The 26,737-nt window shown below is 34.2% G+C and overlaps 2 protein-coding genes and 2 non-coding genes across 4 annotated transcripts; all 4 read right to left on the bottom strand.

Annotated features, from left to right (window-relative positions):
• Positions 1 to 472: 472 nt before the first annotated feature.
• LOC120084319 (small nucleolar RNA SNORD14) lies at positions 473 to 594 on the bottom strand. Its single transcript, XR_005483683.1, has one exon. It is a non-coding gene; the product is annotated as a small nucleolar RNA SNORD14 (small nucleolar RNA).
• Positions 595 to 1,050: 456 nt separating this feature from the next.
• LOC120084323 (small nucleolar RNA SNORD14) lies at positions 1,051 to 1,173 on the bottom strand. The gene has a single exon (XR_005483686.1). It is a non-coding gene; the product is annotated as a small nucleolar RNA SNORD14 (small nucleolar RNA).
• A 10,058-nt stretch (positions 1,174 to 11,231) lies between these two features.
• On the bottom strand, positions 11,232 to 21,330 carry LOC120084064 (11-beta-hydroxysteroid dehydrogenase 1A-like). The gene is made up of 5 exons (XM_039039965.1): positions 21,148 to 21,330; positions 20,860 to 21,052; positions 11,982 to 12,067; positions 11,760 to 11,891; positions 11,232 to 11,681 (listed from the first exon to the last, which is right to left on the bottom strand). The coding sequence occupies exons 1-5, from the start codon at positions 21,328 to 21,330 to the stop codon at positions 11,232 to 11,234; spliced, it is 1,044 nt and encodes a 347-aa protein (XP_038895893.1).
• Positions 21,331 to 22,828: 1,498 nt separating this feature from the next.
• Positions 22,829 to 25,527, bottom strand: LOC120083631 (11-beta-hydroxysteroid dehydrogenase A-like). The gene is made up of 6 exons (XM_039039464.2): positions 24,889 to 25,527; positions 24,616 to 24,808; positions 24,432 to 24,517; positions 24,216 to 24,347; positions 23,968 to 24,132; positions 22,829 to 23,219 (listed from the first exon to the last, which is right to left on the bottom strand). The coding sequence occupies exons 1-6, from the start codon at positions 25,069 to 25,071 to the stop codon at positions 22,929 to 22,931; spliced, it is 1,050 nt and encodes a 349-aa protein (XP_038895392.1). The 5' UTR covers positions 25,072 to 25,527; the 3' UTR covers positions 22,829 to 22,928.
• Between the last annotated feature and the right edge of the window lie 1,210 nt (positions 25,528 to 26,737).

The following is a 26,737-nucleotide window of genomic DNA, read 5'->3' as shown; positions in this document are numbered from 1 at the left end:
TTTGAAAAGCTGTTTATTAAAGTACCTCGTCTCCAAAAGGATGATTGACATCTGATGAAATTTTGGATGAAAAAACTGCAAGAAGCAGACGCAAAGCAAGAGCAATTCGGCCTCCTGAAAAATGGGAAAGTTTTAGACAACTTTTATGATTGATGTTCAAGGGAGTATTAGAATTAGTTTTCTGATTGGTTGGTTCATTACTTTATTGTTATTGCCAACCATATTGCCTATTTATCGAGCCAACTCCTTGTTGAAATTCAATAAAAGGCTATAAAGTTTCTCCCTAAAATGTTTTTCATAAGCTTGATAAAAATTCATGGAAAGATGAAGATTGAATAATGACAAAGCAAACAGATTCAGATCTACTTCAAACATTCCAAGATGGCAGCATATATTGGGAAAAGGAACCCTTAGAAAAATGGCATCAATACAAATATACAAAATTAAAAAATATTTCCAAAAGAGTTAAAAGAGACTCAGACATCCAAGGAAGGATAAAGCAACACTAGCTCTCAAGCCTGACGAAGGCGAAAGCTCTTAGGCGGCCACTGCGAATGTTTTGAGAGACAAGCCTTCAAGATATCATCATTGTTATCAAAACATTAAACCTAACATAGAGCATGGAGAATCATTTAGATACCACCAGATGGCACTCGAAAAAGGGAAACAAAAATAGGGGAAACGAGGTATCAAGATAAGTTAAGAACATAAGGAAAATATTTAATGATTTCCAGTGGCGAACGGAAATGAAGTTACAAACAAGTCCTGAATAGACCTAACAGTTCAAATGAGGTTAGAATATAAGTTAAGAGCGGAATCAACAGTTCAAATGATTCTCCAGTGATAGGTGAAAAGCAAATAAAACCATGAATTCAAATAAAAGCAATAGTATCTGTATATAAGATTTTCCAAGTAGCAATGATCAGTAATATATAACTCGTCTAAAGCCCAACAATACTCGTTGGGGGGTTTTGAAGAGCGAACATGCATTATAAAACAAAAACTTAAAAATCAAATCATCGAGAAACTAGAAGTAAAACTCTTAAATAGAACATTAGACATCCAAGGAAGGATATGAACAGCAGAAGCTCTCAAGCCTGGTGAAGGCGAAAGCTTTCAGGTGGCCACTGCGAATGTTTTGAGAAACAAGCCTTAAATGTATCATCACAGACTCATTACCAAATCATCATACAAATCAATAAGAAAAATAAAATAAAAAAAATAAAAGAGAATATAGAATGTGGGAAAATCTAAATGCATAAGCATTATAAAGGAGAACATGTTGGATTTCAGTTTTTGGTCTGGCTCACCGATATCTAAAGTATACATGATACCAGATCTAGAATAAATGCCTGCAATAATTTAAGATCATGTTGATTTTAAAAAAAAAAACACAGAAAGAAAGATGATGAAGATAAAATTGTCAATATCACACAAAATGATGGTGTATAAGATGTCAGAGTCCAAAGATGATGAAGATAATAATTGATTGCTATATTTTTCCAATATATCGACTGTCATAGACCGTGCACCATCATGACACACGACTCTCACCTATAATCAACACTGAAAAATACACCATAACACGATTCTCCTATAAACATGGAAAATTGCAAGACCTCCTGAGGAATGCTGTTAATTTTCAACTATGGTGTCTTGTCCTCAGTACTCATTCAGCTCAGCAAGCAAGTGATTATTCCTTAACATTTCATTTTCAAGTTGGTAATAAACTCTCGAGGGTTTAGTTTGGTTACTTTAACAGAGAAAGTCATAAACAAATTTGATAGAAATAGAGATATAAATAAAGAGTTACTAATGTATAAAATGTCCAATCAGCAAGTTCATAAAGTACTCACATCCTGTCCAGGGGCCACCAAACCTTTAATTCTCCTACCAACCAATTCCTCTCCAGCACTTGATATGTCCATTACTTGAAACGAATTTAAACAATACAAGTTAGCAGAAGCCACAAAAATATATCTTTAAAAAAAAAGATATGCATCTGAGTGGGGAATCAGGATTTTCTTTGTATGTGTTAAATGTTAACATACTACGAAGTATAATCCACTTATCTATGTGATATAATAGCAATGCCCAAATAATAGCCTACGACTTAAGCTTCCAAGACTGATACTTCAATCAAATTCTCACACGTACCTCAGTGACGATGTCATATGAAATTTCTTAAGAAAGTACCCTTAAAGCATGTGAGTGTCATAGTTATGGAAGCAGACAAAGGAAGATTATAAAAGTCTTACCTCTTTTTCCACAATGGCATTACTTATTGATAATGACACTCACATGTCATTTCCACAATGGCATGTGAGTGTCATTATCAATAAGTAAGATGGAAGTTTTAGAGAATCTAACGATAGGCAAACAAATTTAATTTTGCATACAAGCACTAGGGAATGAACTTGTTTATATCCAACAACATTTCCATCCTATGTTTAATCAACACAGAAAAATAATACCTCCAACCACCATAACACCCTCCCTAATTAACAACCATTGCATTTATAGTCCTTTGTAGAGATCTAACCACCAAAAGAGGCACAATAAGAGAGAGATATGTTAAAAAGATAAAATTGTATATAGCAAACTCATTACATTGCTGCATTGAATTAAAACGATTTTGAATAGGAGTTTGTCAGTTTATATGCTAAACAAAACTCCTCTTTTGCCTTTTTTTTCCCTTTTTCATCTTGGACTTCCATTATCTACCAAAATATATACCCTGGCTCAACAACAATTGTGGTATGGAGTACCTGAAGCAATGGCTTAGAGATGTCAACATCCATGAAATTCGTGTTGACTTTACATTGGAATCTCTCTCTACTTCCTCAATCTCCCTATCTTCCTATGTTGATTGCCAGCCTTTTCTTCAATGACTTCCAGATGGTGAAAATGAAAAAAAAATATTAATGTAGATAATGAAAATAAACTAAAATATGCTGAAGTTGTGTAGAAAATAAAAAATGATAAAATTCTCGTTCATAACTTCATCTTTTTGTACTTGACCAAGTTAGTTTCTAGTTTTATCCTTCTAACTTTAGCATTGTTTTCTTCATAATTTAAAAAAAAAAAAAAAAAAAAAAAAAGGTAAATTTTCCTGTGACAAGACTATGCAGTGCCTTACGAAAATGAAACTTTATAAAAAAAATCTTAGTTTGTGGTTCAACTCTTCATGAAGAAAAAAAGTTTTTCAATTTATAATTTCACAAAAAAGAAACATAATCATTGAAATAAAAACTGAAAGATTGAAATAACTTCAAATTACTAAATGTCAAATAAATATTAAAAGAATATTTCACCTTTTGAACAACAAATGACTTGGATTGAAAACGAGAGTAAACCTAAGAGGCTTCCACTCAGATCTAAACAATATAGCTAAACTCCTTAAGATCCAAACAACCCATTAAAAATAGCTACTTTGACAGACCTAAAACAAACTTTGAACGAACCTCAGCTACGACGACACTAGAATAAACAAAAAAAAAAAATAGCTAGAATGAAGCTTGAACAATGAACAAATCAGGCAAACTAGACCTAAAAAACATGTTTAAATGTATTGGCACAGAGCTTGAGTGGATTTCATGGACAGATCTAAGAGAGAAATGAAAAACATGAACGAATCAGACAAACCTTGGCTTCGACGGTGCTGAAAATAGAGCTTGAACGGTTCTTCCGATCCTTAACCTCAGCTGCAACTCCATCTCTTTCTTTCTTCCGATCACCTCTTCAATCTGCTCGCCTCCTCCGGACATTTAAATCCTCTCTAACCACATTCGCACTCTCCCAAGAACGGGGAGGAACATTTACCGGAATTCTACGACGAACGACGAAGCGAAAAATGGACTCCTGCTGTATCAGTCAATGGTAGCAATTGTAAATATTTTGTACTTTCAACCTCTCTTCTTCCACGGAGTCGGATCAGAGCTGTCATTTCGTTCTGACCACTCTTATTCCATCAAGAGACTCATCGGAGCAGTTAATTTCCCGATGAAAATCCTTTTCGAGTTTGTTTCTTGCTGCGTACCGGTAAACATGTCACGCATAGAGAATCCGGAGGAAACAGAGGTGCTAGCCGTCAAAGGAGGTGAGATCTATAGCTCCGATTACCACCAGAAAACACCGGCGGAGAAAACGAAGCATGTTGTTTCCTTCAGCGGCGAAACTAGCCGCCGATTGGAAGACATCGCTGGGAGCGATCTTGGAGGATAAGGTAGTCCTGGTAGTGATGGGTGAAGTCATTGCCAAAATAGGCCTTACAAGAATGGGGAGGGACAAGGGAGTGAGACCAAGGGAGATAAAAAGGCAAGATGGGCTAGGGCTTGGAAGAATGTGGGTTTTCCGGGAAGGGGAAGCGTTTTTTGGAAGTGGGATTCCGATGAGGGGAAGTGGGAGGGTAGGTTTTGGAGTGAGAAGTGAAGTAAATACAGAGCGTGAGAATGTTGAAAGCGAAGAGAAGGAAGAAGATCTTGAGAAAGAAAGAGGGAAATGAAAAAAATCGGAGGAAAATAGAAAGTTAGAGGAAAAAGTGAAGCGGGTCTTTAATGTCGGTTTAAAACCAACATTAAAGGTACCCCTACAATGTTGGTTTAAAACCGACATTAAAGATCCGCTTTTTTTAAAAAAAAAAAAAAATCGACATTATACATCTGATTTCACTTTTTCCAACTGACATTAAAGCCCAAAATTCTTGTAGTGAATGTATATTATGTTATGTTCTTACTATAAGAAGGAATTTAATATCTATCTCTTGTTTGTTAGAACAATTTGACAAAGTATCTTTTGAAATTAATGAAATGTTCATTAGTTCAATAGGTATTTAAATATGTTCTGCAAAATTAGAAAATAACTTTTACGTGTTAAAACCAACTGAGGTTAAAGCTATTTTGAATATTGGGATGTTTAAAATAGCTGAAACTCAGAATAAAAGGTAAAACATTTCTCCTAATACCTATCTTTGGCATTTGAGACTTGGACACATTAATCTCAATAGAATTGAGAGATTGGTTAAGAGTGGACTCCTAAGTCATTTATAAGAAAACTTTTTACCTCTGTATGAATCCTGTCTTGAGGGTAAGATGACCAAAAGATCTTTTACGGGAAAAATTTTTAGAGCCAAAGAACCCTTAGAACTCGTGCATTCAGACCTCTATGGTTCGATGAATCTCAAAGTACGACCAGGGTATGAATACTTCATCATTTTTATTTATGATTATTGAAGGTATGACTATATTTACCTAAAGCATCACAAGTCTTAAACTCTTGAAATGTTCGATCGAATCGATGCCATGAGTATATGGACTTGAATTTTAAAGACTATTTGATAGAATATGGAATCCAGTCCTAGCTCACTATGCCCAGTACATCCTAGAAAAATGGTGTATCGGAAAGAAGAAATAGAACCCTGTTAGACATGGTTCGTTCAGTGATGAGCTATGCTCAATTGCTTAGTTCATTTTGGGGATGTGCAGTTGAGATTGCAGTATACATTTTGAACATAGTTCCTTCAAATAGTGTTTCTAAAATACCTTATGAATTATGGAAAGGGCGTAAAGATAGTTTATGTCACTTCAGAATTTGCGGATACCTGACACATGTGTTAGTGCAAAATCCAAAGAAGTTCGAACATCGTTCAAAGTTATGTCTATTCGTAGGATACCTCAAAGAGACAAAAAAAAAAAAAAAAAGACAGTTTTTATGATCCTCAAGATGACAAAGTGTTTGTGACAAACATTAATTCTTAGAGGAAGACTACATGGGAGATCATCAACCTTGAAGTAAGCTAGTGTTGAATAAAATTTCCAAAGAAGCTATAAATAGACCAACAAGAGTTGTTGATCAAGACGGTCCTTTAACAAGAGTTATTGATAGAGTAGGAACATTTGGTCAGTCACATCCTTCTCAAGATTTGAGAGAGCCTCAACGTAGTGGGAGGATTTTTCAACAACCTGATTGTTACATTGGTTTAATAGAAACTTAGATCGTCATACCTGATGATGACTTAGATGATTCATTGACCTTTAAACAAGCAATGAAGATATAGACCGAAACTAGTGGATCAAAGCCATAGACCTCGAAATGGAGTCTATGTTCTTCAATTTAGTCTGGAAACTTGTGTAGATCAACCAGATGGGATAAAACCTATTGATTGAAAATGGATTTACAAGAGGAAACGAGACCAAATTGGTAAGGTGCAGACCTTTAAGGCCGACTTGTGGCAAAAGGGTTTATCCAAATAGAGAGGGTGGACTATGAAGAAACCTTCTCTTCTGTTGCCATGCTAAAGTCGATAAGGATACTCTTTTCAATAGCCGCTTTTTATGACTATGAGATCTGGCAAATGGATGTCAAGACAACCTTCCTAAATGGCCATCTTGATGAGAGTATTTACATGGATCAACCAGAGGGGTTCATTGAACACGATCAAGAGAAAAAACTTTGCAAGCTAAAACGATCCATTTATAGGTTAAAAAAAGTTTCTTGATCCTGGAATATAAGGTTTGACATTGCGATCAAATCTTATGGCTTTGAACGAAATGTTAACAAACCTTGTGTTTACAAGAAGATTGTCAACAAAATTGTAGCTTTTCTGATTTTATATATTGATGACATCCTACTCATTGGGGATGTCCTAGCTGACGTTAAGGGATGACTTGTAACTCAATACCAAATGAAAGATTTGGGAGAAGCTCAGTATGTTCTTGGAATCCAAATCGTTCAGAATTGCAAAAATAGGATGGTCTTATCTCAGACATCTTATATAGAAAAGATAGATATAAGATGCAGAATTCCAAGAGGGGTTTGCTGCGTTTCAAGCATGGGATTCATCTGTCTACAAAACAGTGTCCTAACACACCTCAAGAAGTTAAGGCTATGAAACGTATTTCCCATATATGTCATGTTGTGTACATAACTTGACATATGTTATACAGTACAAATTATCAATAAGTTTCAGTCCAATCCGGGATATTATCATTGGATTATCGTTAAAAATATCCTCAAGTATCTTCGGAGAACGAGGGACTATATGCTTGTGTATGACACTAAAGATCTGATCCTTACAGGATACACTAACTATGATTTTCAAACCGACATAGATTTAAGGAAATCAACTTTAGGATTAGTTTTACTCTAAACAGAGGAGCTATAGTTTGGAGGAGTATAAAATAAAGTTGTATTGTTGAGTCCACCATGGAAGCCTAATATGTAGTTGTATGCGAAATGGCAAAGGAGGCAATATGACTTCGAGATTTCTTAACAGATTTGGAAGTGGTTCCAAACATGCATCTGCCTATCACCCTATAATATGGTTAATTATCGATGTGATCTATAATTAAGAGAAAAAAAATATTTAAATAAGATTAAAATATTAAAGAAATGTATACATATAAATATGTGATAATTATATGTTGATTAATTCTATATTAAATATGATTTAGTATAGTCATTTAATTTAGTTAATCAATTAATTAATTAATTTTTGAGAAGTAGAGATAAATAAACATGTGATGTTTATTTATTAATTAATTAATCATATATATTAAATTAGATTTAATATAAATGGTTATTTAATTATTGGACTAATTAATTGAGTAAAAGTTAAAATTAGAATTAAAATAGGAATAGGAAATACTAGGAGAAGGGGGTCACCTCTCATCTCTATAAATAGGTCTTCATGGCCCATATTTGTGATATAATTGAATTGGGAATTTTGAATCCTAGTCTTGAAGACCATACATCCAATTCTTGGGATCCTAGAGAATAACAAGGTTTCACTTACGGTGGTATCCCTTGATCATTGAAGAGGCGATCCAGAGAAGATGCGGGGGGAATCCTAAAGAATTTAAGAATTTACAAAGGTAAGTTTTAGTTCTTCCATCCTGTCTTCTCTTAAATGCATGCCAATTTTGATTGTTTATCCATTATGTTATTATTTTTATACTGTATTTTGTTTATGTAAAATCGAAAACAAAATTGCAAGACAATCACACGCTTCAATGCTTGGGATTCGATCCTTTCAAAAATGTCAATAAAAAGTATTTTATTGACGTTTTCAAAAAATATTTGATGGACAAAAAATGTCAATATTACCTTACTTTGACGTTCGAAAGTATCAATAAAATGATTTTTTTTAACAGCTTTTCCATATAGTTGATGGGCAAAACACATCAAGGGACCCTTTGTTGATGGCCAAAAACATCAATAAAGGGTTTTTTTTATGATATTTTTTGTCATCAACAAAACTAGTTTTCTTGATGTTCAGACTTTTTTTATGTTTGCTTACTTGACATTTTTTTGTCATCAACATGGATACTTTTTTACTTTTTTTTTCCCGTCAACAAAGGCCAAACTTTTAGTAGTGATAATTGATATGGTGTATTTTATTGTTTGTGTATAAAGAAAATGTTAGGTACCATGAGTTACTTCTTGGTGTAAATGCAAATTTAAGATTAAAATCTTGTTAAAGGTTGATTACAAGCTGCATATATGAAGGGTCTCAATGACTTAGATTTTTTTTTTTCCAAATTGGTATCATAAACGGGTAAAAAATTTCAACAAGTTTATAGTTGACCTTCAAAAGCCGTCAATAAAAATATATGTTGACAAATAATAAAATAGTTATATTGATATGCAAAAAAATTTCAATAATAAAGATTTTCTTGATGTTCTTAAAAAATAGTTGATGGATAAAAAATGTCAATATTACCTTTGACTTTTGAAAAGTATCAACAAAAGGATTTTTCTTGATTTTTTTTTTTTCATATTGTTGATGGACAAAAACATCAACGTGCCCTTTCTTGATAGCCAAAAACGTAAACAAAGGGTTTGTGTTTACGTTTTTCACCGTCAATAAAACCAGTTTTTTTTATGGTCAGGTTTTCTTGATGTTGGCTTACTTGACATATTTTGGCCATCAATGTAGAAATTTTTTGTCCATCAACAAAGGTCACATTTGTAGTAGTGGCCAATGAAATTCGTTTGGAAAATCTTGAAAAATAGAAAAAATGCATAGAACATGTACAGGATGAACATTAATTCTACAATATGCTATTAGGGATAGAGAAAAACTTATCCTAAAAGATTTTTTTCTTAGAAATCGTCTCCACATCACGAACACTTCATACTATAAAATTTTCCTTCGAACTCGAAGCTACTTCCAAGAACATGAACAACCATAAACAATGGACACCACCAGTCAAAAACCTTGCTATTCTCCAACAAGAATCGAGATGGTGAGATCTCACTTTTGGAATAGGAAAGTTTTTTCAGAGAAATTTTTTTCTATAAAAACTTTGAGAGAATTTTTTGATGTGTTAGAGAGAAAAATACAAAGAACTTCTCCATCAAATCTCTACCCAAGTTTTCTTAAGGTGAGAGTGTGAAAGAATTGATTAGAGGAAGAGTTACAACCCCCTCTAACAATATATAGAATAAGTCCCTTCGAAGTTATTCTCATTTAATATATATTAAATAAATATTTTTTAATTATCATATATTTAATTTCATTTGAATACATCTCATATATATAGTAATCTTATTTAAATATTTATTTCTCACATATAGCCTATAATTTTAATATGAATCTCATTCGTATTATTTAATATTTGAATCTTATTGAAATACATTATTCTCTCATATAATAAAGTATAAGTTTTAATCTCATTCAAAATTAACTTTACATTATAATGTATCTATATATATATATATATATATATTATATTAATTCCCTTATATAATTTGAACAATTCAAATTAATCTAAAATTAGATTATTCTTGTTTTATCCTTATTGAGCTAGCAGGAAACCTAATGGACCTACACATTAGAAGCTCCAACAATATGGGATTAATTAATTAAACTCTTTAATTAAATTAATCAACATTCATTAACTGTAGGTCACTCCACTAAAGATTAACTGTTGTACTCTTTGTACTGTAGATATATTTATGTGTTCATGGATATAAACAATCACAGTAAGTTGACCCTTCACGACTCACTCGTAATTACAGTTGGATCAAATTACGGTTTTATCCCTGTAATTACATTTAACTCCTCAAGTCTCATTAATCTTCTCATGAACAATTCGTTTATGATCCTATCATAAACAAAATCCTCTCGAACTAGTAAGAGGAAGTGGTCTCATTGTTCCAAACCTAGAGTCTACACTTAAGATAGCAATTCATCTACTTACTCTAAAGACAGGAAAAAGTGAATTTCATCTTGTGTAGCTATGTTCCCAACTCCTTACTTAGATAAATCTCCAAAATGGTAGACTTATTGAGTTGGCGAATTAGACCTTTCTCACCCATACAGATCAAATGACTGCCTTCATAGATAGGCGTACATAACTCACTCAGGATTAAAGTCGAGTTACCTATGGTCATCCTATAAAATGTTAATTCCTTCAGTCAATAGTATTATAAAAAGAGATTAATTATTTCGTAGTCTGATCTCATACAATCTTTTTGTATAAGATACTCTCACTCACATGTCTCTACATGAACAATTAGAACCAAATCATTTGAAGCACTTTACAACTCTTGTAGCAATTACAAAGTGAGACGTATCTGTAATGTCACCAGGATAAGGCACCCACCCTTATCAATATATTTCTAACTATTTAAGGTTATTACTTAAACATGATTTACCCATATGTCTACCACATACTGTTCAAGTTTTATAAAATAACTTTGGATGTTTCTTTAATGGATATATATAAAATAATCAACTATTATGCCAATACATTCTCAATTGCAACTTACCGATAGTTTCACTAAGCCATTACCTAGCTCTTCTTTTCTTCCTTTGTTATTCAAAATGGGCATCATTAACATCCTAAGCCCATCTTCTTTGTTATCCAAGAGGGGCATCATTAGCATCCTAAGTCCATCTTGAGAGGGAGTATTAAAGCAAGTTAGTTTTATGTTTGTTCACTTTATTAGTCTCTGTTATTCTGAAAGTTGTCATTCTTCTGTACTCACGTACTTATTTAAAACACTTGTATTCATTCATTATCAATGAAACAAGTTTTATTTCCATCTTGTGTAGTAAGAACTCTAATTTAGATTCGAGTGATTTCAGTTAATTATTCATACTTATATTCAAAATTAGAAAAGTAAAAGTAAAAATACAAAAATCCTCCAAATCCCGCTCTAAATTACAAAGTTACACATAAAACAGAGATAAAAGCAGAAGAAAGTGAGTGCAAACAATAACAATCCTATTCATATCCCAATTCCGAGGATCGAACCAATGCTGGATAAATAAAGGGCTTCAATCCAGTAAACTCAAGTAGCCTTTTCCCAAAACTGTCCCTCGGTGAATTTCCCGTCATTATAAACAAGTAACTCAACCACTCCACCACCTCCGGCAACAACCACCTCCAATAAAACGTCATCCTCATCCACAGTGGTTCCGTCACGTACTCATCTCCCCTACAACAACCCCTCACTATCGCTTCCGCAGCACTGCCCACCGGCTCAATCGGCATCACGCTCATTACCGAGTCCCTCAACTCTTGATCCAGGTACATCTTACCGTCTTCGAACATGAATTTCCCCTGCGTCATCTCCGATTCTATCAACCCCGGCGTCACAACGGTAATTTTGATCTCTCTCCCAATTTCAACTCTCAATGTCTCGTAGAAACTTATCATTGCTGCTTTGCTTGCCTTCAATTTAAATAATGTTTTAATACAAAAACAGAGCATAAAAACAGAGTAGTTAACAAACACGGGAGGGGATTTTACAGTGTAGAAGCTCAGGCGGGGAGTGGGTAGCCATGCGGCGGAGGAAGCAATTCCGATGATTTTGCCTCTGCTTTGTTTGAGGTATGGAATGGCGTAATAAGTGCAGTAAACTGTTCCCCAGAAGTCAGTGTCCTGTTGGAAGAACAAAAACAATCATCGTCGTTCTTCAACCATTTTTGTTAAATCAGTAAAGTGGTCGTTTTGAGATTAATTTATATCCACCATTACTGATGCAATATTTCTTGGGTCGTCATATTCTTCGAACAAGTTGATGCTGGTTATCCCGGCGTTGTTAACCAAGTGATCCACTTTTTAACGATTCAAAAAATTTGATCAGGGTATAATCCTCATGGGAGAATATGATGAAGAAGGTTATCTGTTACACAAGCTACAATAATTTCAAGTACATATAGTAAAGTATGGATGAAAATATTAAACAACATCACACAATGTATGATCACCCAGTTTGATACAATACCACCGAAGTCTGAGATAGTGTACCAGAAAATATAATTTACTACTATAAAGTCGAGCAACATGGCTTATATAAGCATCATTATCCCTTATCTACACAGTCCCCCATTGAGGGTGTGGGACTTAGGTTGTTTTTCCAAACAAAGTACTACCTCAAATTTGTTAATTAGTATAAGGGTAAGATGTACTTTGTTGAAATAGATGTCACGAAAGTTACCGTATCGTGGAAGAACCACTGTCCTGAAAGCAAATACAACGCGACCTCAACACTAATCGATTATGTCGTTTGCTCTCCAAGGTTAACACAGCCTCCAAATTCAGGCGTGCACTCACTGGAAGAAGGATTAGAACCGATAAGAAGGTTGCTCAGAACAATAGAAATGGAGTGGAGAAGAAGGAATGAAATTTAGTTGTGTGTCCTCTCTCACAGATTTGAACAGTGTTATGTAGTGTGTAAGAGGAGGACACCAACGGACGGAAAGAAAAGGTTTGTTAACGGACGAAAAACAACGGTAAAAAACAACTCAACGGACAAAATTCAACAACGGGTATAAATCCCAACAGTAAAAAACTCTAATAGTCAGAATACCAAACAGTCCAAACGATTAAAATTTAATTTACAAATTAAAAATAATTTATAAATAAAAGGATAAGTAATAAAAATTTAATTCTTTTTCGTACAAGCGCGATTACCCAAACCCATCGAACGGATGGCCGCGGCGGCGACGCGTGTGTGGTGAAAAGGTTATACTTGTACCAACAACTTACTTTAGATTCTCATCCAGAATGCCTTGTATTTTACCCTCTAGGCAATTCTAAATCTATCCATGTGGGACAAAATTTCCCACTCTCTTAACTTTTCCTATGGGCCTAAGCCCAAAAGTCATTTCCAGCAATCCCCCATAAATGACGGTTACAGAAAAGTTAACAAGTAAAATAAAAATTCAAAATAAAATTAAATAAGTGTTTTGGGCAAATAAAAAAGATCAAACTTAAACATCAATATCTAATGATTTGAATTGATGCATAGTGAAGTAGCGCAACAACCTTGCGAGAGAGAGTGAGTTACCTCCTGAACTTTCAATAACACTAATTGAGATTTCCACAACACGTCTTACTCCTAGTCTCTCGATTCTGTGATATAAAGTGTGCTTATTATGGTCATACACATTAACCTCGAGTCATCGTGAAAGCTCTAGAAAGAGACCTTTAAACTCTTTCATAAAAGATGGACCACGCCTTCATAATCACGTTAATTGCTTCATCAAGTCTATCGCAATAGACCACTCATAGTTGAAGACTTCACGTCTAGTCCATACCAGGACCTACTTCATCAAGTATATCAAAGACAAACCACTTAAAACTGAGCTATGAAGATTTTACACTCATCCATCAAGTCCATACTAGGACCACCCAAAAGAAGAGCTGTGGAATTTTAAAAGGTTTTAGTTCTTTCCATCAAGTTCGTACCAAATGAAGGGCTATGGACTATCAAGTCTATCACAATAGACTACCTAGATAACGGGCTATAGAATCCTATAAGGGTTTAAGTCCCATGTTGACTGATTATTCTAAAATTATTTTCCTTATTAGGCCTTTGGTCAAAGGGTTAGCCAAATTTTGCTCAGACCTCACAAAATCTGACAATTATTTCACAGCTTTATGTCTAAGATGTATATGTTTCCTTTTGCCAATATATACACTATTCTTAGCAATACCTATGGCAGCCTGTGAATCACAGTACACAGATACTGGTATTGATGCCTCCACAATGGTACATCCCCTAATAGGCTTCTAAGTCATTCAGTCTCCTCTCCTACTAGTTCTAGAGCAATAAATTCTGATTTCATTGTGGATTTAGCTATGCAAGTCTATTTTGCAAACTTCCATGATACTGCTCCTCCTCCGAATAAAAAAAACATAACCACTTGTAGAACTGACTTCATCTAATCAGATACTTAGTTACATCACAATAACCTTCTAATACAGCAGAAAATTTGTTAAAATGTAAAAAATAGTTCATGGTTCCCTTTAGATATCTTAAGGGACGACGAAGAGCACTCCAATGATCCTCATCAGGATTATGTATATATCTTCTCAATCTATTAACAATATATGCAATATCAAGTCTAGTATAGTTCATTAAAAACATAACGCTACCTATACTCTTTGCACATTCAGACTAAGATACACAATCACCTTTATTTTTTTTAAGACTTATATTAACATCATAAGGAGTTCTTATACGAAGATCATCAAAACAATCGAACTTCTTTAGTAATTTTTCAATGTAGTGTGATTGGCATAGAGAAAAACCATTTTTCAGTTTTTCTTATCTTAACACCAAGTATTACTTCGGCTTCCCCTAAATCTTTCATTATGAAATGGGAAGATAATAACAATTTGGTATTCCGTATCATCTTTATGTTTATTCCAAAGATGAGCATATCATCAACATACAAATATATAATCACACACTCGGCTCTAAACAACTTTGAATAAACACATGTATCTGAAGAGTTTACCTTAAAACCATTGTTTATCAAAGTATCATTTGAATTTTTCATACCATTATTTAAGAGCTTGTTTAATATCATAAAGATATTTTTTTAGTTTACATACTTTGTTTTCTGATCGGCTACTGTATAGCCTTTAGACTGTACCATATACATTTCTTCTTCTAGATCAGTATTGAGGAATGTTGTTTTTACATCCATATGGTGAATCAAAAGTCCATGGATAGCAGCCAATACAATCTAGACCATAAAGGTAGCTATTTTTTTTTATAGGGGAATACGTGTCAAAATAATCAACACCTTGTGTTTGTGTATACCCTACTACTACCAATCTAGCCTTGTATCTTTCAATTGAACCATCCAACCTCATTTTCCTTTTGAAAATCCACTTACTTTATAGATTTACTTCCTTTTTTAAGGTCTACTAAGTTCCAAGTTTGGTTCATGATTGGAGAATCCAATTCACTCTTAATAGCTTCCTTCCATAAGTTAGAGTCTACAGAACTTAAGGCTTCTTGGAAAGATTTTGGATCCTCAACTATAAGGTATATACATACAAACTGATAGTTAATATCATTTGGTCTCTCAACTAAAAAAAGTAGTTAAAAAATCAGGACCAAAATTTTTCTCAATTCTCTGTCTCTTACTTCTTCTTGGTTCTATAAAGGGCATACGGGAAAAATAAACAAACTCAACGGATTCCGACTATTTTTCTCTTTTGCTCCATCAGATATGATTCCCAACAATCAGCCTTAGACTAAACTCCGATGTTGGAAGGCAAAATGCCACAGAAGGAATAGACATTCCTTCCTTCAGGCCTGGTTTTGAAGAAATCGAATAAGGGATAAGACTGTGACTTAACGTCAAGGCCTTATAAAGTTGTCTTCATTTTGGGTTGGGACGTGGATTGGCCAATTAGATCTATACATATTGTTAACATCTACAATGTCAAACATACTACTAGAAGCTATAACATGCATACTATTAGACAAGGAAGGCATGGAAACAGAATTATTCTCACAATTAGTTGTTCTATCAATTTCAATGTTTCCATTTTTTAAAGGAAAAACATGCTAAAAAAATTATGCATCCCTATATTCACACACAGATCTATCATTCAAGCACATAAATCTATATGCAACACTACTTTGTGCATAACCAATAAACACACAATCAAAAGTTTTAGATCCTATTGTAGGAATCTTGAATGCAGAATATGGAACCTTAGCCAAACATCCCAACACCCTTAGCTAAGAAAGATTAGGTGCATATCCTTTCCAGAGTTTGTAAGGTGTCTTACTAAGTTTCTTGTGAGATACTCTGTTAAGAATAAAACAGGCAGAAAACACAGCTTCCCCCATATGTTATCAAACAATTCAGAACTTAACAACATAACATTCATCATTTCCTTAAAAGTTCTATTTTTATGTTATGCTATATCATTTTGTTGTGGTGAATAAGGAGCGGTAAATTCATGAATAATGCCATTTGATTCACAAAATTCTTTAAGTGTATTATCACTATATTCACCATCTTTATTTGATCTTAACCTCTTAATCTTCTTATCTAATTGATTCTCTACTTTTACTTTATATTTCCTAAACATATAACCAGCTTCAACTTTTGTCTTTAAAAGATAAATTCTAGTATATCTAGAAAAAACATCAACAAAAGAAATGTAATAATTTTTCCCATCTTTACTTGTGGTGTTTTTTAAATTAGCTAAATCAGAGTGAATCAATTCTAGTAATTCTGTGCATTAACTGAATTTAGATTTCCATGAACACACATTCTCCATCAGCAGTGTTATCCATGAACACACATTCTCCGTCAGCGGTGTCCTCGTAGTCATGGAAGAGCTCTTGTTTGAATAGTAATGTCTCAAAGCTCTGATGTCAAGTATCCAGTCAATTTTGTTTTCCACCAAGTTTGCTTCCACAACAGCAACAATTACATCATCTTATTCAGTAAGATTAGCTTGTGGTGTAGGTTGCTAATTTGGCCTTCCTTTTCTTTGACTGCATTGATAGGATTTGTGTCCTGGTTTCCCGCAGACATAGCAAATCGTTTTTCTTCTCAATCTTCTCACCAGCAGTTTTACGATGCCCATTCTTCTGAGAAGAATTATTCTTTCTAGATTGCTTCTTATGATTTTTGGACCTGTCTTTGTTAATAGCAAAAGATTCAACCAAGTTAGCATTAAATGAATTTAGATTTCCAGAAATTAGCTATCTTTTAGCCTATTGGCTTCTTCGATGCGCATGTGACTGATCAGCACCTTGAGTGTCAGATCCTTCTTTTTATGTTTCAGATGATTTATGTAGTCGCTCTAGGATGGGAGAAAATTTTCAAGCAGCACATCAACTTATAGAATCTCACGCATTTTTATGCCCTCGGCCAGAACGTTCGCAACCAAATTTTCATACTCATGTATCTGCTCCACTACCGGTTTCTCATTCATCATTTGGATCAGCATCATCTCCTCCATACCGGGACTCCAATGTACTCCAAATTACCTTTGTTGGTTTTTAGACCACGAACAAATCAAACATTGAATCTGTCATATGATTCAGCAGATGGTCGCTGGTTGTTTTATTGTCTTTCTCGTACTTATCAGGATCAATTGCGGATATCTTTGATTGATCAGAAACATCAATGGGTTGGATGGAGGATTCTGGATCAGAGACAGTGCTCACCTTTTCGTATGTACTGCTGTGGTGAGGATGTAATCAATCTCCAGCTGCTCGAAGAAAATCAATAATTTCTGAGACTAGCGGCGATTATTTGCTCCGTCCAGTGGTCTGAGCTTGGACAGATCTAGGAGAACCTTACCATTCTTGATCGACATCTGTGATATTTGCTTTCAGATTGTTGAAATAGATGTCACGAAAATTATTGTGCTCTGAAAGAACCACTATCCTGAAAGCAAATACGACGCGACCTCGGTGCTAATCGTTTATGTCGATTGCTCCCCAAGGTTAACACAACCTTCAAATTTAGGCGTGCACTCGCCGGAAAAAGGACTAGAACCAATAAAAGGTTGCTTAGAATAGTAGAAATGAAGTACTGGAGAAAAAGGAATGAAATTTAGTTGTGTCCCCTCTCACAGATCTGAATAGTATTATATAGTGTGTGAGAGGAGGACACCAACGGATGGAAAGGAAAGGTCTGTTAATGGACGAAAACCAACAATCGAAAACAACTCAACAGATGAAAATCAAAACAGTAAAAAACTCCAACGGTTAGAATACCAAATGGTCTAAATGATTAAAATTTAATTTATAAATAAAAGGATAAGTAATAAAAATTTAATTTTTTTTTCGTGAAAGTGCAGTTACTCGAACCCATCCGTCGACAAGTAGGCGGCGAAGGTGGTGCACGTGTGGTGAAAAGGGTATACTTCCACCACCAACACACGTTGGATTCTTGTCTACAATGCCTTGGTATTTATACTCTTTAGGCAATTCTAAATCTATCTATGTAGGACAAAACTTCCCACTCTCTTAACTTTTCTTATGGGTCTAAACCCAAAAGTCATTTCCAACATACTTTTGGTCTCTGAGGTCTGAGGTTGATGTCTATTTGACCATAAAGTTTCAACGTGTATATTTTAGTCCCCAAGTTTTGAGAAATTGTTCTAGATGATCCCTAGGGTTCCTTGGACTGTTAACTAATGGTAAAATGATGTGACCATTAAATATGATTAGCAAGCAAGATGATTGGGTAAATTTATTATAATATTGTTTTTTTAAAATAATAATGTAGCCTCCCTCGCTGCAGATGTCACCGCCTTTCCCATTTTGAATGGTCTTTGTGTGTCATAGAACCCATCGGCAGCCAAGAACTTAAAACTTCTTCACAAAACCTTCCTCATGTCTATCTTCCTTCTACTCCTAATAGAAAAAGAATGAAAACGAAATCATCATTAATGAATGGTTGAAAACGAAAGACAAGAGGGAGAGTGAGGTATTTGATTACCAACCAAGGCATTATCGGAGGGGTAGCAATATAGATTCCGAGAGTTGGAGGAAGGGGGGGTCGAAGTTGCACCGGCGGAGTGTGGCAGAGGAGGGGATCTGAAAATAAGTAATTTTAGAAAAAAAATATTCAAATGGGACCTAGCTTTTTCTGATTCTCATAGCCCTACAACTAGAGAGTCAGGTAATCGGATTATTTCGGGAGAAAAGAAAAAGGAAAATCATAGTGTTTGGTCTTATCTTCCTTGGTTAAGCGGCAGAGATTTGAAAGCTTCACTAAACGAACCCAACCCTGGACCGTTTGATTCAACCAAACCCATCTTCTTCTCCATTATTACTCATCCTCTCTTTCAACAAAACCTAGACTACTAGTGAAATCATTGCCACAAATTTGGTTACCCAAATTCCCATTGAAATCTGGATTTAGCAGGAAAATGTTGATGGGTACACGAGGGGCCAGAGACAGAAGGAAAATAGACATGAACAGGGGTTTGAAGTTACTGGCTGCTGATGGGTTCCATGGCACCACAGACCGTTCCAAACGGGAAATCCAGTTATGTTTACAACCAGGAAGGCCACATCACTAAAATAAACAATATAATAATAATAATTTTGCCAAACCATCTTGCTGACTAATCATATTTAATGACCCAAAATTTTACTATTAGTCGATTAATTTCAGAGACCATTTAAAACTATTTCTCAAACCTTGAGGAATAAATTGTTCGTTTTAAAACTTCAAAGACCAAAAAGATATCGACCTCAAACTTTAGTGATCAAAAGTGCAATTTGCTGTTACTATAATTTGTTAATTAGATTTTGTTGGCTGGCCATAAACTCTGATGTTGTACTCTTTTGAAGTTGTTGCACCTCATAGAGGTGTTATTTGAGTATGAACATCGATTTGTTAAATAACATAATGAATTTCTATTTTTTCTCTCACCATTACAATAAGATTGGAATCTACATCTGAAGCTTGATGAATTTAGTATTGAAGCACACGTTTGATAAACTTTCTGTTTTTCGTTTCTTGTTTTTGTTTCTCGTCTTTTAAAAAACTAATTTGTTTAATAACAATTCTCATTTCTTGTATCTAAAATTTGAGAAACTACCCAAAAATGTCTACCTTATTGGATTCTGTTTCCACTTAGATTTAAAAACTAGGTTTAGTTGGATGGTGTGTATGCGTGCTTCGACCCTCTTAAGGCATCATATCCTCGGCTCAATTCCCAAATGTGAAATATTTTATTTTATTTTTTACGTTTTATATTTCTTACTTTTCTATATTACTTTTGTTATGTTCCTTTATATTTCTTCCTTTCTTTTACTTTTTTTTTATATATATTTATATGTTAATTTAATTTAGAATTTTCTAATATTTAGATATATGTATAATTTTGATTTTCAAATTTTAAATATTTTTAAAATTTTAAATTTTAAAGTAGGTATGTTTATATGTTTAAATTTTAAATTTTAAAGTAGGTATGTTTATATGTTATTTTAAAGTTAAGTTTATTGTTTTTTTAGTACATTCGATAGGTACTGGTTAGAATTTTAAATCCAACTCAATTATGTAATTGAGTTGGACCTAAGTTAACATCATTTAAGACAAATGACTTGGGTGAGAAACAATATTGAAAAATTAAATTTGAAAAACAACAATATTGAAAAATTAAATTTGAAAAACAACATAGGAATGAAAAAAATAATTATATTATAATTATTGATTTTACATCCATACTTAGGTCTATTTGATAATGTAAATTTTTATAATTATTTTTTTTTATTTTAATGCAGGTTGTATTTTACATTATTAAATTATATTTAAACTATAAAAAGAGAAAATGTTAGGAAAAACATAACAAACGAGAAACAATCCATAATTATCAAATAAATTTCTATTTTTATTTTTATTTTTTAAAAAAATAAAAAACATAAATAGTTATCAAAAATATCTTAAAAACGAGAAACGTGAAGTTTCTCGTCAACTTTTTGAAACCATGGGTTAAGATGTTATGTTCATTAATTTTGGTTTTCAATGTATACCTTTGGCCGAAATAAATATCTAGACACAAAAAAGCATATATTTTAAGGGAAAATAAAATGATTTATAACTTTGAAAATTGAACTTACAACGTCCGAAGTGAGCGACAGTTGTATGAACACACCGTTTGCAATCATCAACGTTTGACACGTCGGCATGGATGACGAGAGCAAAAGGTGAGCCTAAAATCTCTGCCACGTCAGCAACTTCCCGGAGACGGTTTTCCCTTCTGGCAACCAACGCCAAATAAGCTCCTCTTTCAGCGTACTCGTACGCCAGATGCTTCATATATAGATAAAATATATATTAGTAATTAAAATCATTATTATATAAAAGAAGCAAATGATTAAAGAAATTAATTAAATGAATGTTACAACCTCCCCGATGCCTGAGGAAGCTCCGGTGATGAGAACGACTTTTCCGGCGACATGTTCGGGGAAAATGGACCTTATTAGGAATAAAAGGAACTTGAAGAACAAATAAAGGGGGAAAATGAAGGAGAAGGCAGTTTGAGAAATACGGTGGATTACTAGATTCAAGAAATTGTTGATGAGATCCATAGGATTCCGATTCAGTGGGATTATTCAGAAAGCTACGAGGCGAAGTAGTAATAGTTTGAAGGTTAATTAAAATGATCTACACAGTTACGTGGCATAGTTGCATGTGGAAGAACCAACACCTAACACTTCTGCCCAAACTACCCTACTCCACGTTGCACTCTCTTCAAATCAAAACATTTACGTGTTATATGCAGAGCAGTCTACCCAATAGAATAGTTAGATGCTAAATAATTTTTTACGATATATGATAAATTTAGGGTTTTTTTTTTTTTTTTTTTTTTTTTTAATAATTTAAGAATGGGAGGAGTACCCCATGTGTTCTTTTAAATATCGTGAGATCACTATGCCTTTCTATTGTGATCGACTCCAAAATAAATGGTTGTGCGTGAAAAGTAAACTAGGACTAATTGGACTGACCAACATCCAAAGTACTAAATTGGTCGAACCTTGGGTTGATCAAGCGGAATGTGATCAATTGGAGGGCTTTAAGGTCAACTTGTTCACAAGTCAAATTGCGCCTTGAAAAATTCTCTAGTATTGTAATAGGATGAAAATAATATTTTTAAAATATATTGAGATCAATTGATATTAGTTTAGAGTCCACTAATACTGAAGAACACAAGTTTCTAGTGTACATCCTGACCAATTTGTTACATTACGAATAAATGGTAAACTCTAGGTTGAATCTCATAAGTTTTCAATACATTATACAAAGAAATTTCAGGCCCTACGTAGAAATTTTGTGTGTTTATCTTCCTAACTTGTTATTGAAATCATGCGAACATTTTTATGAAAGCAAAAGTACCACTTCCTCAATTTTCTTTTTTTATTTTATTTTATTAAAATTACGTAGCTGCATAATTATTCGAACTAAAGTTCAAACTCAATAGTACTAGATATCAATAGTCGTTATTATGTCGGAAATGTCTACAACTATCAAAGCCTATGGCCCAAAGGGAGAGAGTTCCTTATCCCATCCCACATTGGAAGATTAAGGAGTGGAAAGGGAGTAATTTTTCAAAAATAGTTACATCACATGTGCAAGTTCAGTTACTCGAACATTTTATAACCATTATGATTCTAAGCAATTGCTTTTCCCGTTTTTCTCTCACCGATTGCACGAGTAGACGTCTGAAGGTGGATGTTTTGGAGAGCAATTGACATTAACGAAAAATTTAATTTCACAAGTTATTTAGTTTTGACTGCAACTACGTGTAGGCAAATTTAATTTGAAAGAATTATGGCAAATTAATTTTAGTAAAATAAAATCTTCATAATACGAGCTATCACAATTTTATCATTATCAGTATGATTATTAAATGATTGTTCTCTAAACCTTTTCAATGGGAGAATCAAACTTCCACTAGCTCTAGCGCTTGTTATCTGGAAACTAAATACATTAAATTATAATCTTTATTTTTCATAACGCATAAGCCAATAGAAAACTAAAGATAAAAGAAACAAAGTTGAATAGAATGGAAGTAGGAAAGCTGAGAGATTTTACAAAGAGGTACCACAGACACAAAATAGACAAGGAAAAATAAATATGTATATTCTTTTGAGAAAAAAAAAAAGCTGATAAATTTGATTGTGGATTATTAATCGGCCTTCAACTCGGTGGAGCGAATGGAAGAAGGATACAGTAGATACTTGCCACCGGTCAAATCCAGGGCCTGCTTGCTCAGGGCGTCGGATTCAGAACCTCCAGGAGCCGGCATAGCTATTATCCGGTAGCACCACTCAACCACCTCCGGGCAAAACGCCTTCCAGTAATAAAGCACATTGAACCACGACGGCTCCGTCACGTACCTGTGTCCCCTGCATACCCCTCTCACCACCGCCTTCGCACATTCCTCCGCCGTCTCCACCGGTACAATCCCTATCAACGCCTGTCCATTTTTCCCCTTTTCATATCAATTAAAATCTCTCTTTATGATTTATTTACACATGGAGAGAAATTTCATTAAATGATACTAATAAAAGTCCTGGTTAAAAATTTTAAGCGAAAAACTAAATCATTATTCACCAAAATTCAAAGGTCCAAAGTACTTTTTAAACATTAAATTCCTAAAAATTAAGCTTACAAACGGTAAACACCTCACGACTTCTAGGTTTATTGTTTTGTTATCTAAACCAATTTCAAAAGTCAAACCAAATTTTGAAAACAAAAAAATATTAATTACAAATTTGATTTTATTTTTGACAATTATTATACCTAAAAAAACGTAAATTATGATAAACAAAATGTGAGAAAAAAGACTTAAAACTTCAAAAATCAAGACTCAAATTATTACTGAATAGAGCCTAAATTTTTGTGCGCCAAGCCAATTAATTTAGGTTTTTGACAACCGTCCCTGCATTGATTATCAACTCTAAAGACATTTCGAAATATCGATTTTACAAAATGAATAAATTAGAGTAGATTCATGAACCATTCTAAAAAAAATTCAAACTCAAAGTCTAAATGGATTAATTTATCAAAATTTAAGAGTTTAATCAATAAAATTATAAATTTCACACAAAATTTTAGGTCAAAACATAATAGAGGGCGTGAATTGATACAGAAGATGTTTAAATTCATATTTTCCTTAATTTTCATCGATATGAAAGAGGAATTTAGTGGAAGAAATTGCTTACATCCCTCATGTCCTGACGAAGTTCAAGTTTGCCTACAGCGTTCAATGCCTTTCCTTGAGTCAGTTCAGATTCAACGAAGCCAGGAGTAACAATCGTCACACCAATGTCCGGCGCAAGCTCCACTCTCATTGTCTCAAACATACTCTTAATCGCCGCCTTGCTCGACTGCCATTATTCAATTTTCCAATCCCATTTAGACAATCAAAACAACCCACATCTCAATAATATTTTCAAACTTAGAAACATACATTATAAATACTCATTCTAGGTGCCGGTAGCCACGCCGGCGGAGCCGACAAAGCCACGATCTTCCCTCTGCTGTATCTCAAATAAGGAATTGCCAGATGAGTCATGTACACTGCTCCCCAGTAGTTTATATCCTGCAATTTCCCCAAATTTATCCTCAAATCCCAAAACTCATTTCTTAGTTTTTACTTTTAAGGGCTTCAAGTAATCCTTATTACCATTACTTGTCTGAATGCAGCGATATCGGCTATGTCTTCAAACAGCACCAAATGGTTTATCGCCGCATTGTTCACCAAATGATCCACTGCATTAAAAAAAAAAACAAAAAAACAAAAAAATCATAATTAAAAAAGCGATTCTGTTTTGGTTTTCACAATTGAAATTTGGAAAATTTTTGCTCACGTCTCCCAAATTGATTCATTGTCTCGTTGATGACTCGTCGGCAATCTTCATACTTGGAAACATCTGCTCTAATGGTTATTACACCTGGTGATCCATAATACCGAGCTATGTCTGCAACTTCTTCAAGTAGATTCTGTCGTCTTGCTACAAGTACTAAGCAAGCCCCTCTTTTCGCATACTCGTACGCCAAATGCTGCAATAAAAAAGAAACTTCAATTCCCATTTTTATTCTTCTACCTCAACTTGTACCCGTTTTCTTAACAGATGGATTACCTCGCCGATACCGGAGGAAGCGCCAGTGATGAGAACGACCTTTCCATTGACATTTTCAGTGAAGAGAACACCAACTAAAGAGAGGAAGGATTTAAGAGCTTGATAAGGCGGTAGTAAAAGGAAGAGGGAGATAAAAGTGAAGGGTGGAGAGACTAAATTCAGAAAGCTGTGAATGAGATTCATGGCTGCCTAATTAAAAATCTTCTGTTTTTCCCGGAAAAAACAGAGCATACGCAATCTGAAAAGAGGAAATTAATTGAAGGAGATTTATAAAGGGAAGTAAGTGAGAAAAATGTAGAAGAAGAAGGTGGTGGCAATTTCAAAGTGCATGAATAGGGATACGTGCTGAGAAATTACTTCAAGGTGACAAATACCACAAAAATCTATCTCTTTGCTACTTGAATTTGTCCTGAATTTGGCGAGATGAGGATCATATCTTTGTCAGAAATTGTTTTACATGGGTCTTGGCGGAAGCTTTGTGTTGGCGTTGCCATTGACACGATTCATTGAAGATGGTTATGTAAACCACAGCTGGTTGGAAAAAAGCAGAGAGTAGGGTTAATGGAAGAGAGATGTAGAGGATGGAAACCCAGAATGAGAGGTGGGAAAAAAACAGAATAGGCTACGAACCAATGTTTCAAAACTACAACAGACGAGGCAATCTCTAACGTTTACATGTGGATTTTGAACTTGTACGCATGCTTTTATTTTCGCCCTACATTTTCACGATTTCCATATTAAACATAAGAGGTGGATAAATATGGAGTGTGGGGGATGTACGAAAATTAAAGAATTAAAAAAACTGGCCAGCTCATCTATTTTTCCTTTTAAGCACTCTATCTCACAATGAGAGAAAGCTTTACCATTTACGAGGTTTATTGCTATGAGACAATCAGACTCTAAGATAATGTTTGAAAACCTCACATTTCGTCTAATTTAACTCCTTCCAGGATCGTCGTGGAGGATATGGGTTGATTTGCTTGTTAAGTATTGCTAACTTGATTAAATTTCCAGAAGACTCTCTTGCAACAATGCCTATTCCCAAATTTGAAGATTCTTTTCTCCAAATTGCATCAACATTAATTTTCACAATACCAGTCGGAAGACAAATCCATTGATCTTGATTAGGTGAGCTTTTAAAGAAATTTTTCTCCAATTTAGAAATTGCGCGGCTGAAATTGGTATATTCAGACATACGCCGCTATTTAGTGGGGAGAGTGGGCTATTATATTTGGGGCACTAACTAAAATAGTTTGAGCCCAAATCTCATTTAACCGCTCGATTATTTTGGTTTGTTTCCTTATCCTCCCTCGTTTTGCTTACTCCTATTAGTGATCGATTATTTTACTCCGATTACTCGATCCTTGATGGCTCGTCACACGTATCTTGATGCACGATCATTCGATACCCAGTTCATTGTCACTTGATACGGCTGCAATCGACACATGTATACTCGATCATATCGACATCATACTCGATGCTCAATTACTTTATACTCGATTGTTTTGAATTCAAAACCCATTTGAAGGTCATTCGATACCCAGCTTCATGTTCACTTGATATGGCTGCAATAGACACGTGTATACTTGATCATATCGACGTCATACTCAATGAACGATTACTTTATACTTATTATTTGGAATTCAAAACCAATTTGAAGGTCACTCGATATCCAACTTCATGGTCACTTGATGTGGCTGCAATAGACACGTGTATACTTGATCATATCGACGTCATATTTGATGTTCGGTTACTTTATATTCGATTATTTTAAATTCAAACCCCGTTTGAAGGTCACTCGATACCCAGCTTCATGGTCACTTGATACTACTGCAACCAATGCTCGATT

Source organism: Benincasa hispida, chromosome 8, assembly GCF_027475165.1.
Source record: "Benincasa hispida cultivar pf3 chromosome 8, pf3_genome.v1.1, whole genome shotgun sequence".
NCBI lineage: Eukaryota > Viridiplantae > Streptophyta > Magnoliopsida > Cucurbitales > Cucurbitaceae > Benincasa > Benincasa hispida.
The sequence above is the reverse complement of the archived record's forward strand: the minus strand, read 5'-3'. Positions and strand labels throughout refer to the sequence as shown.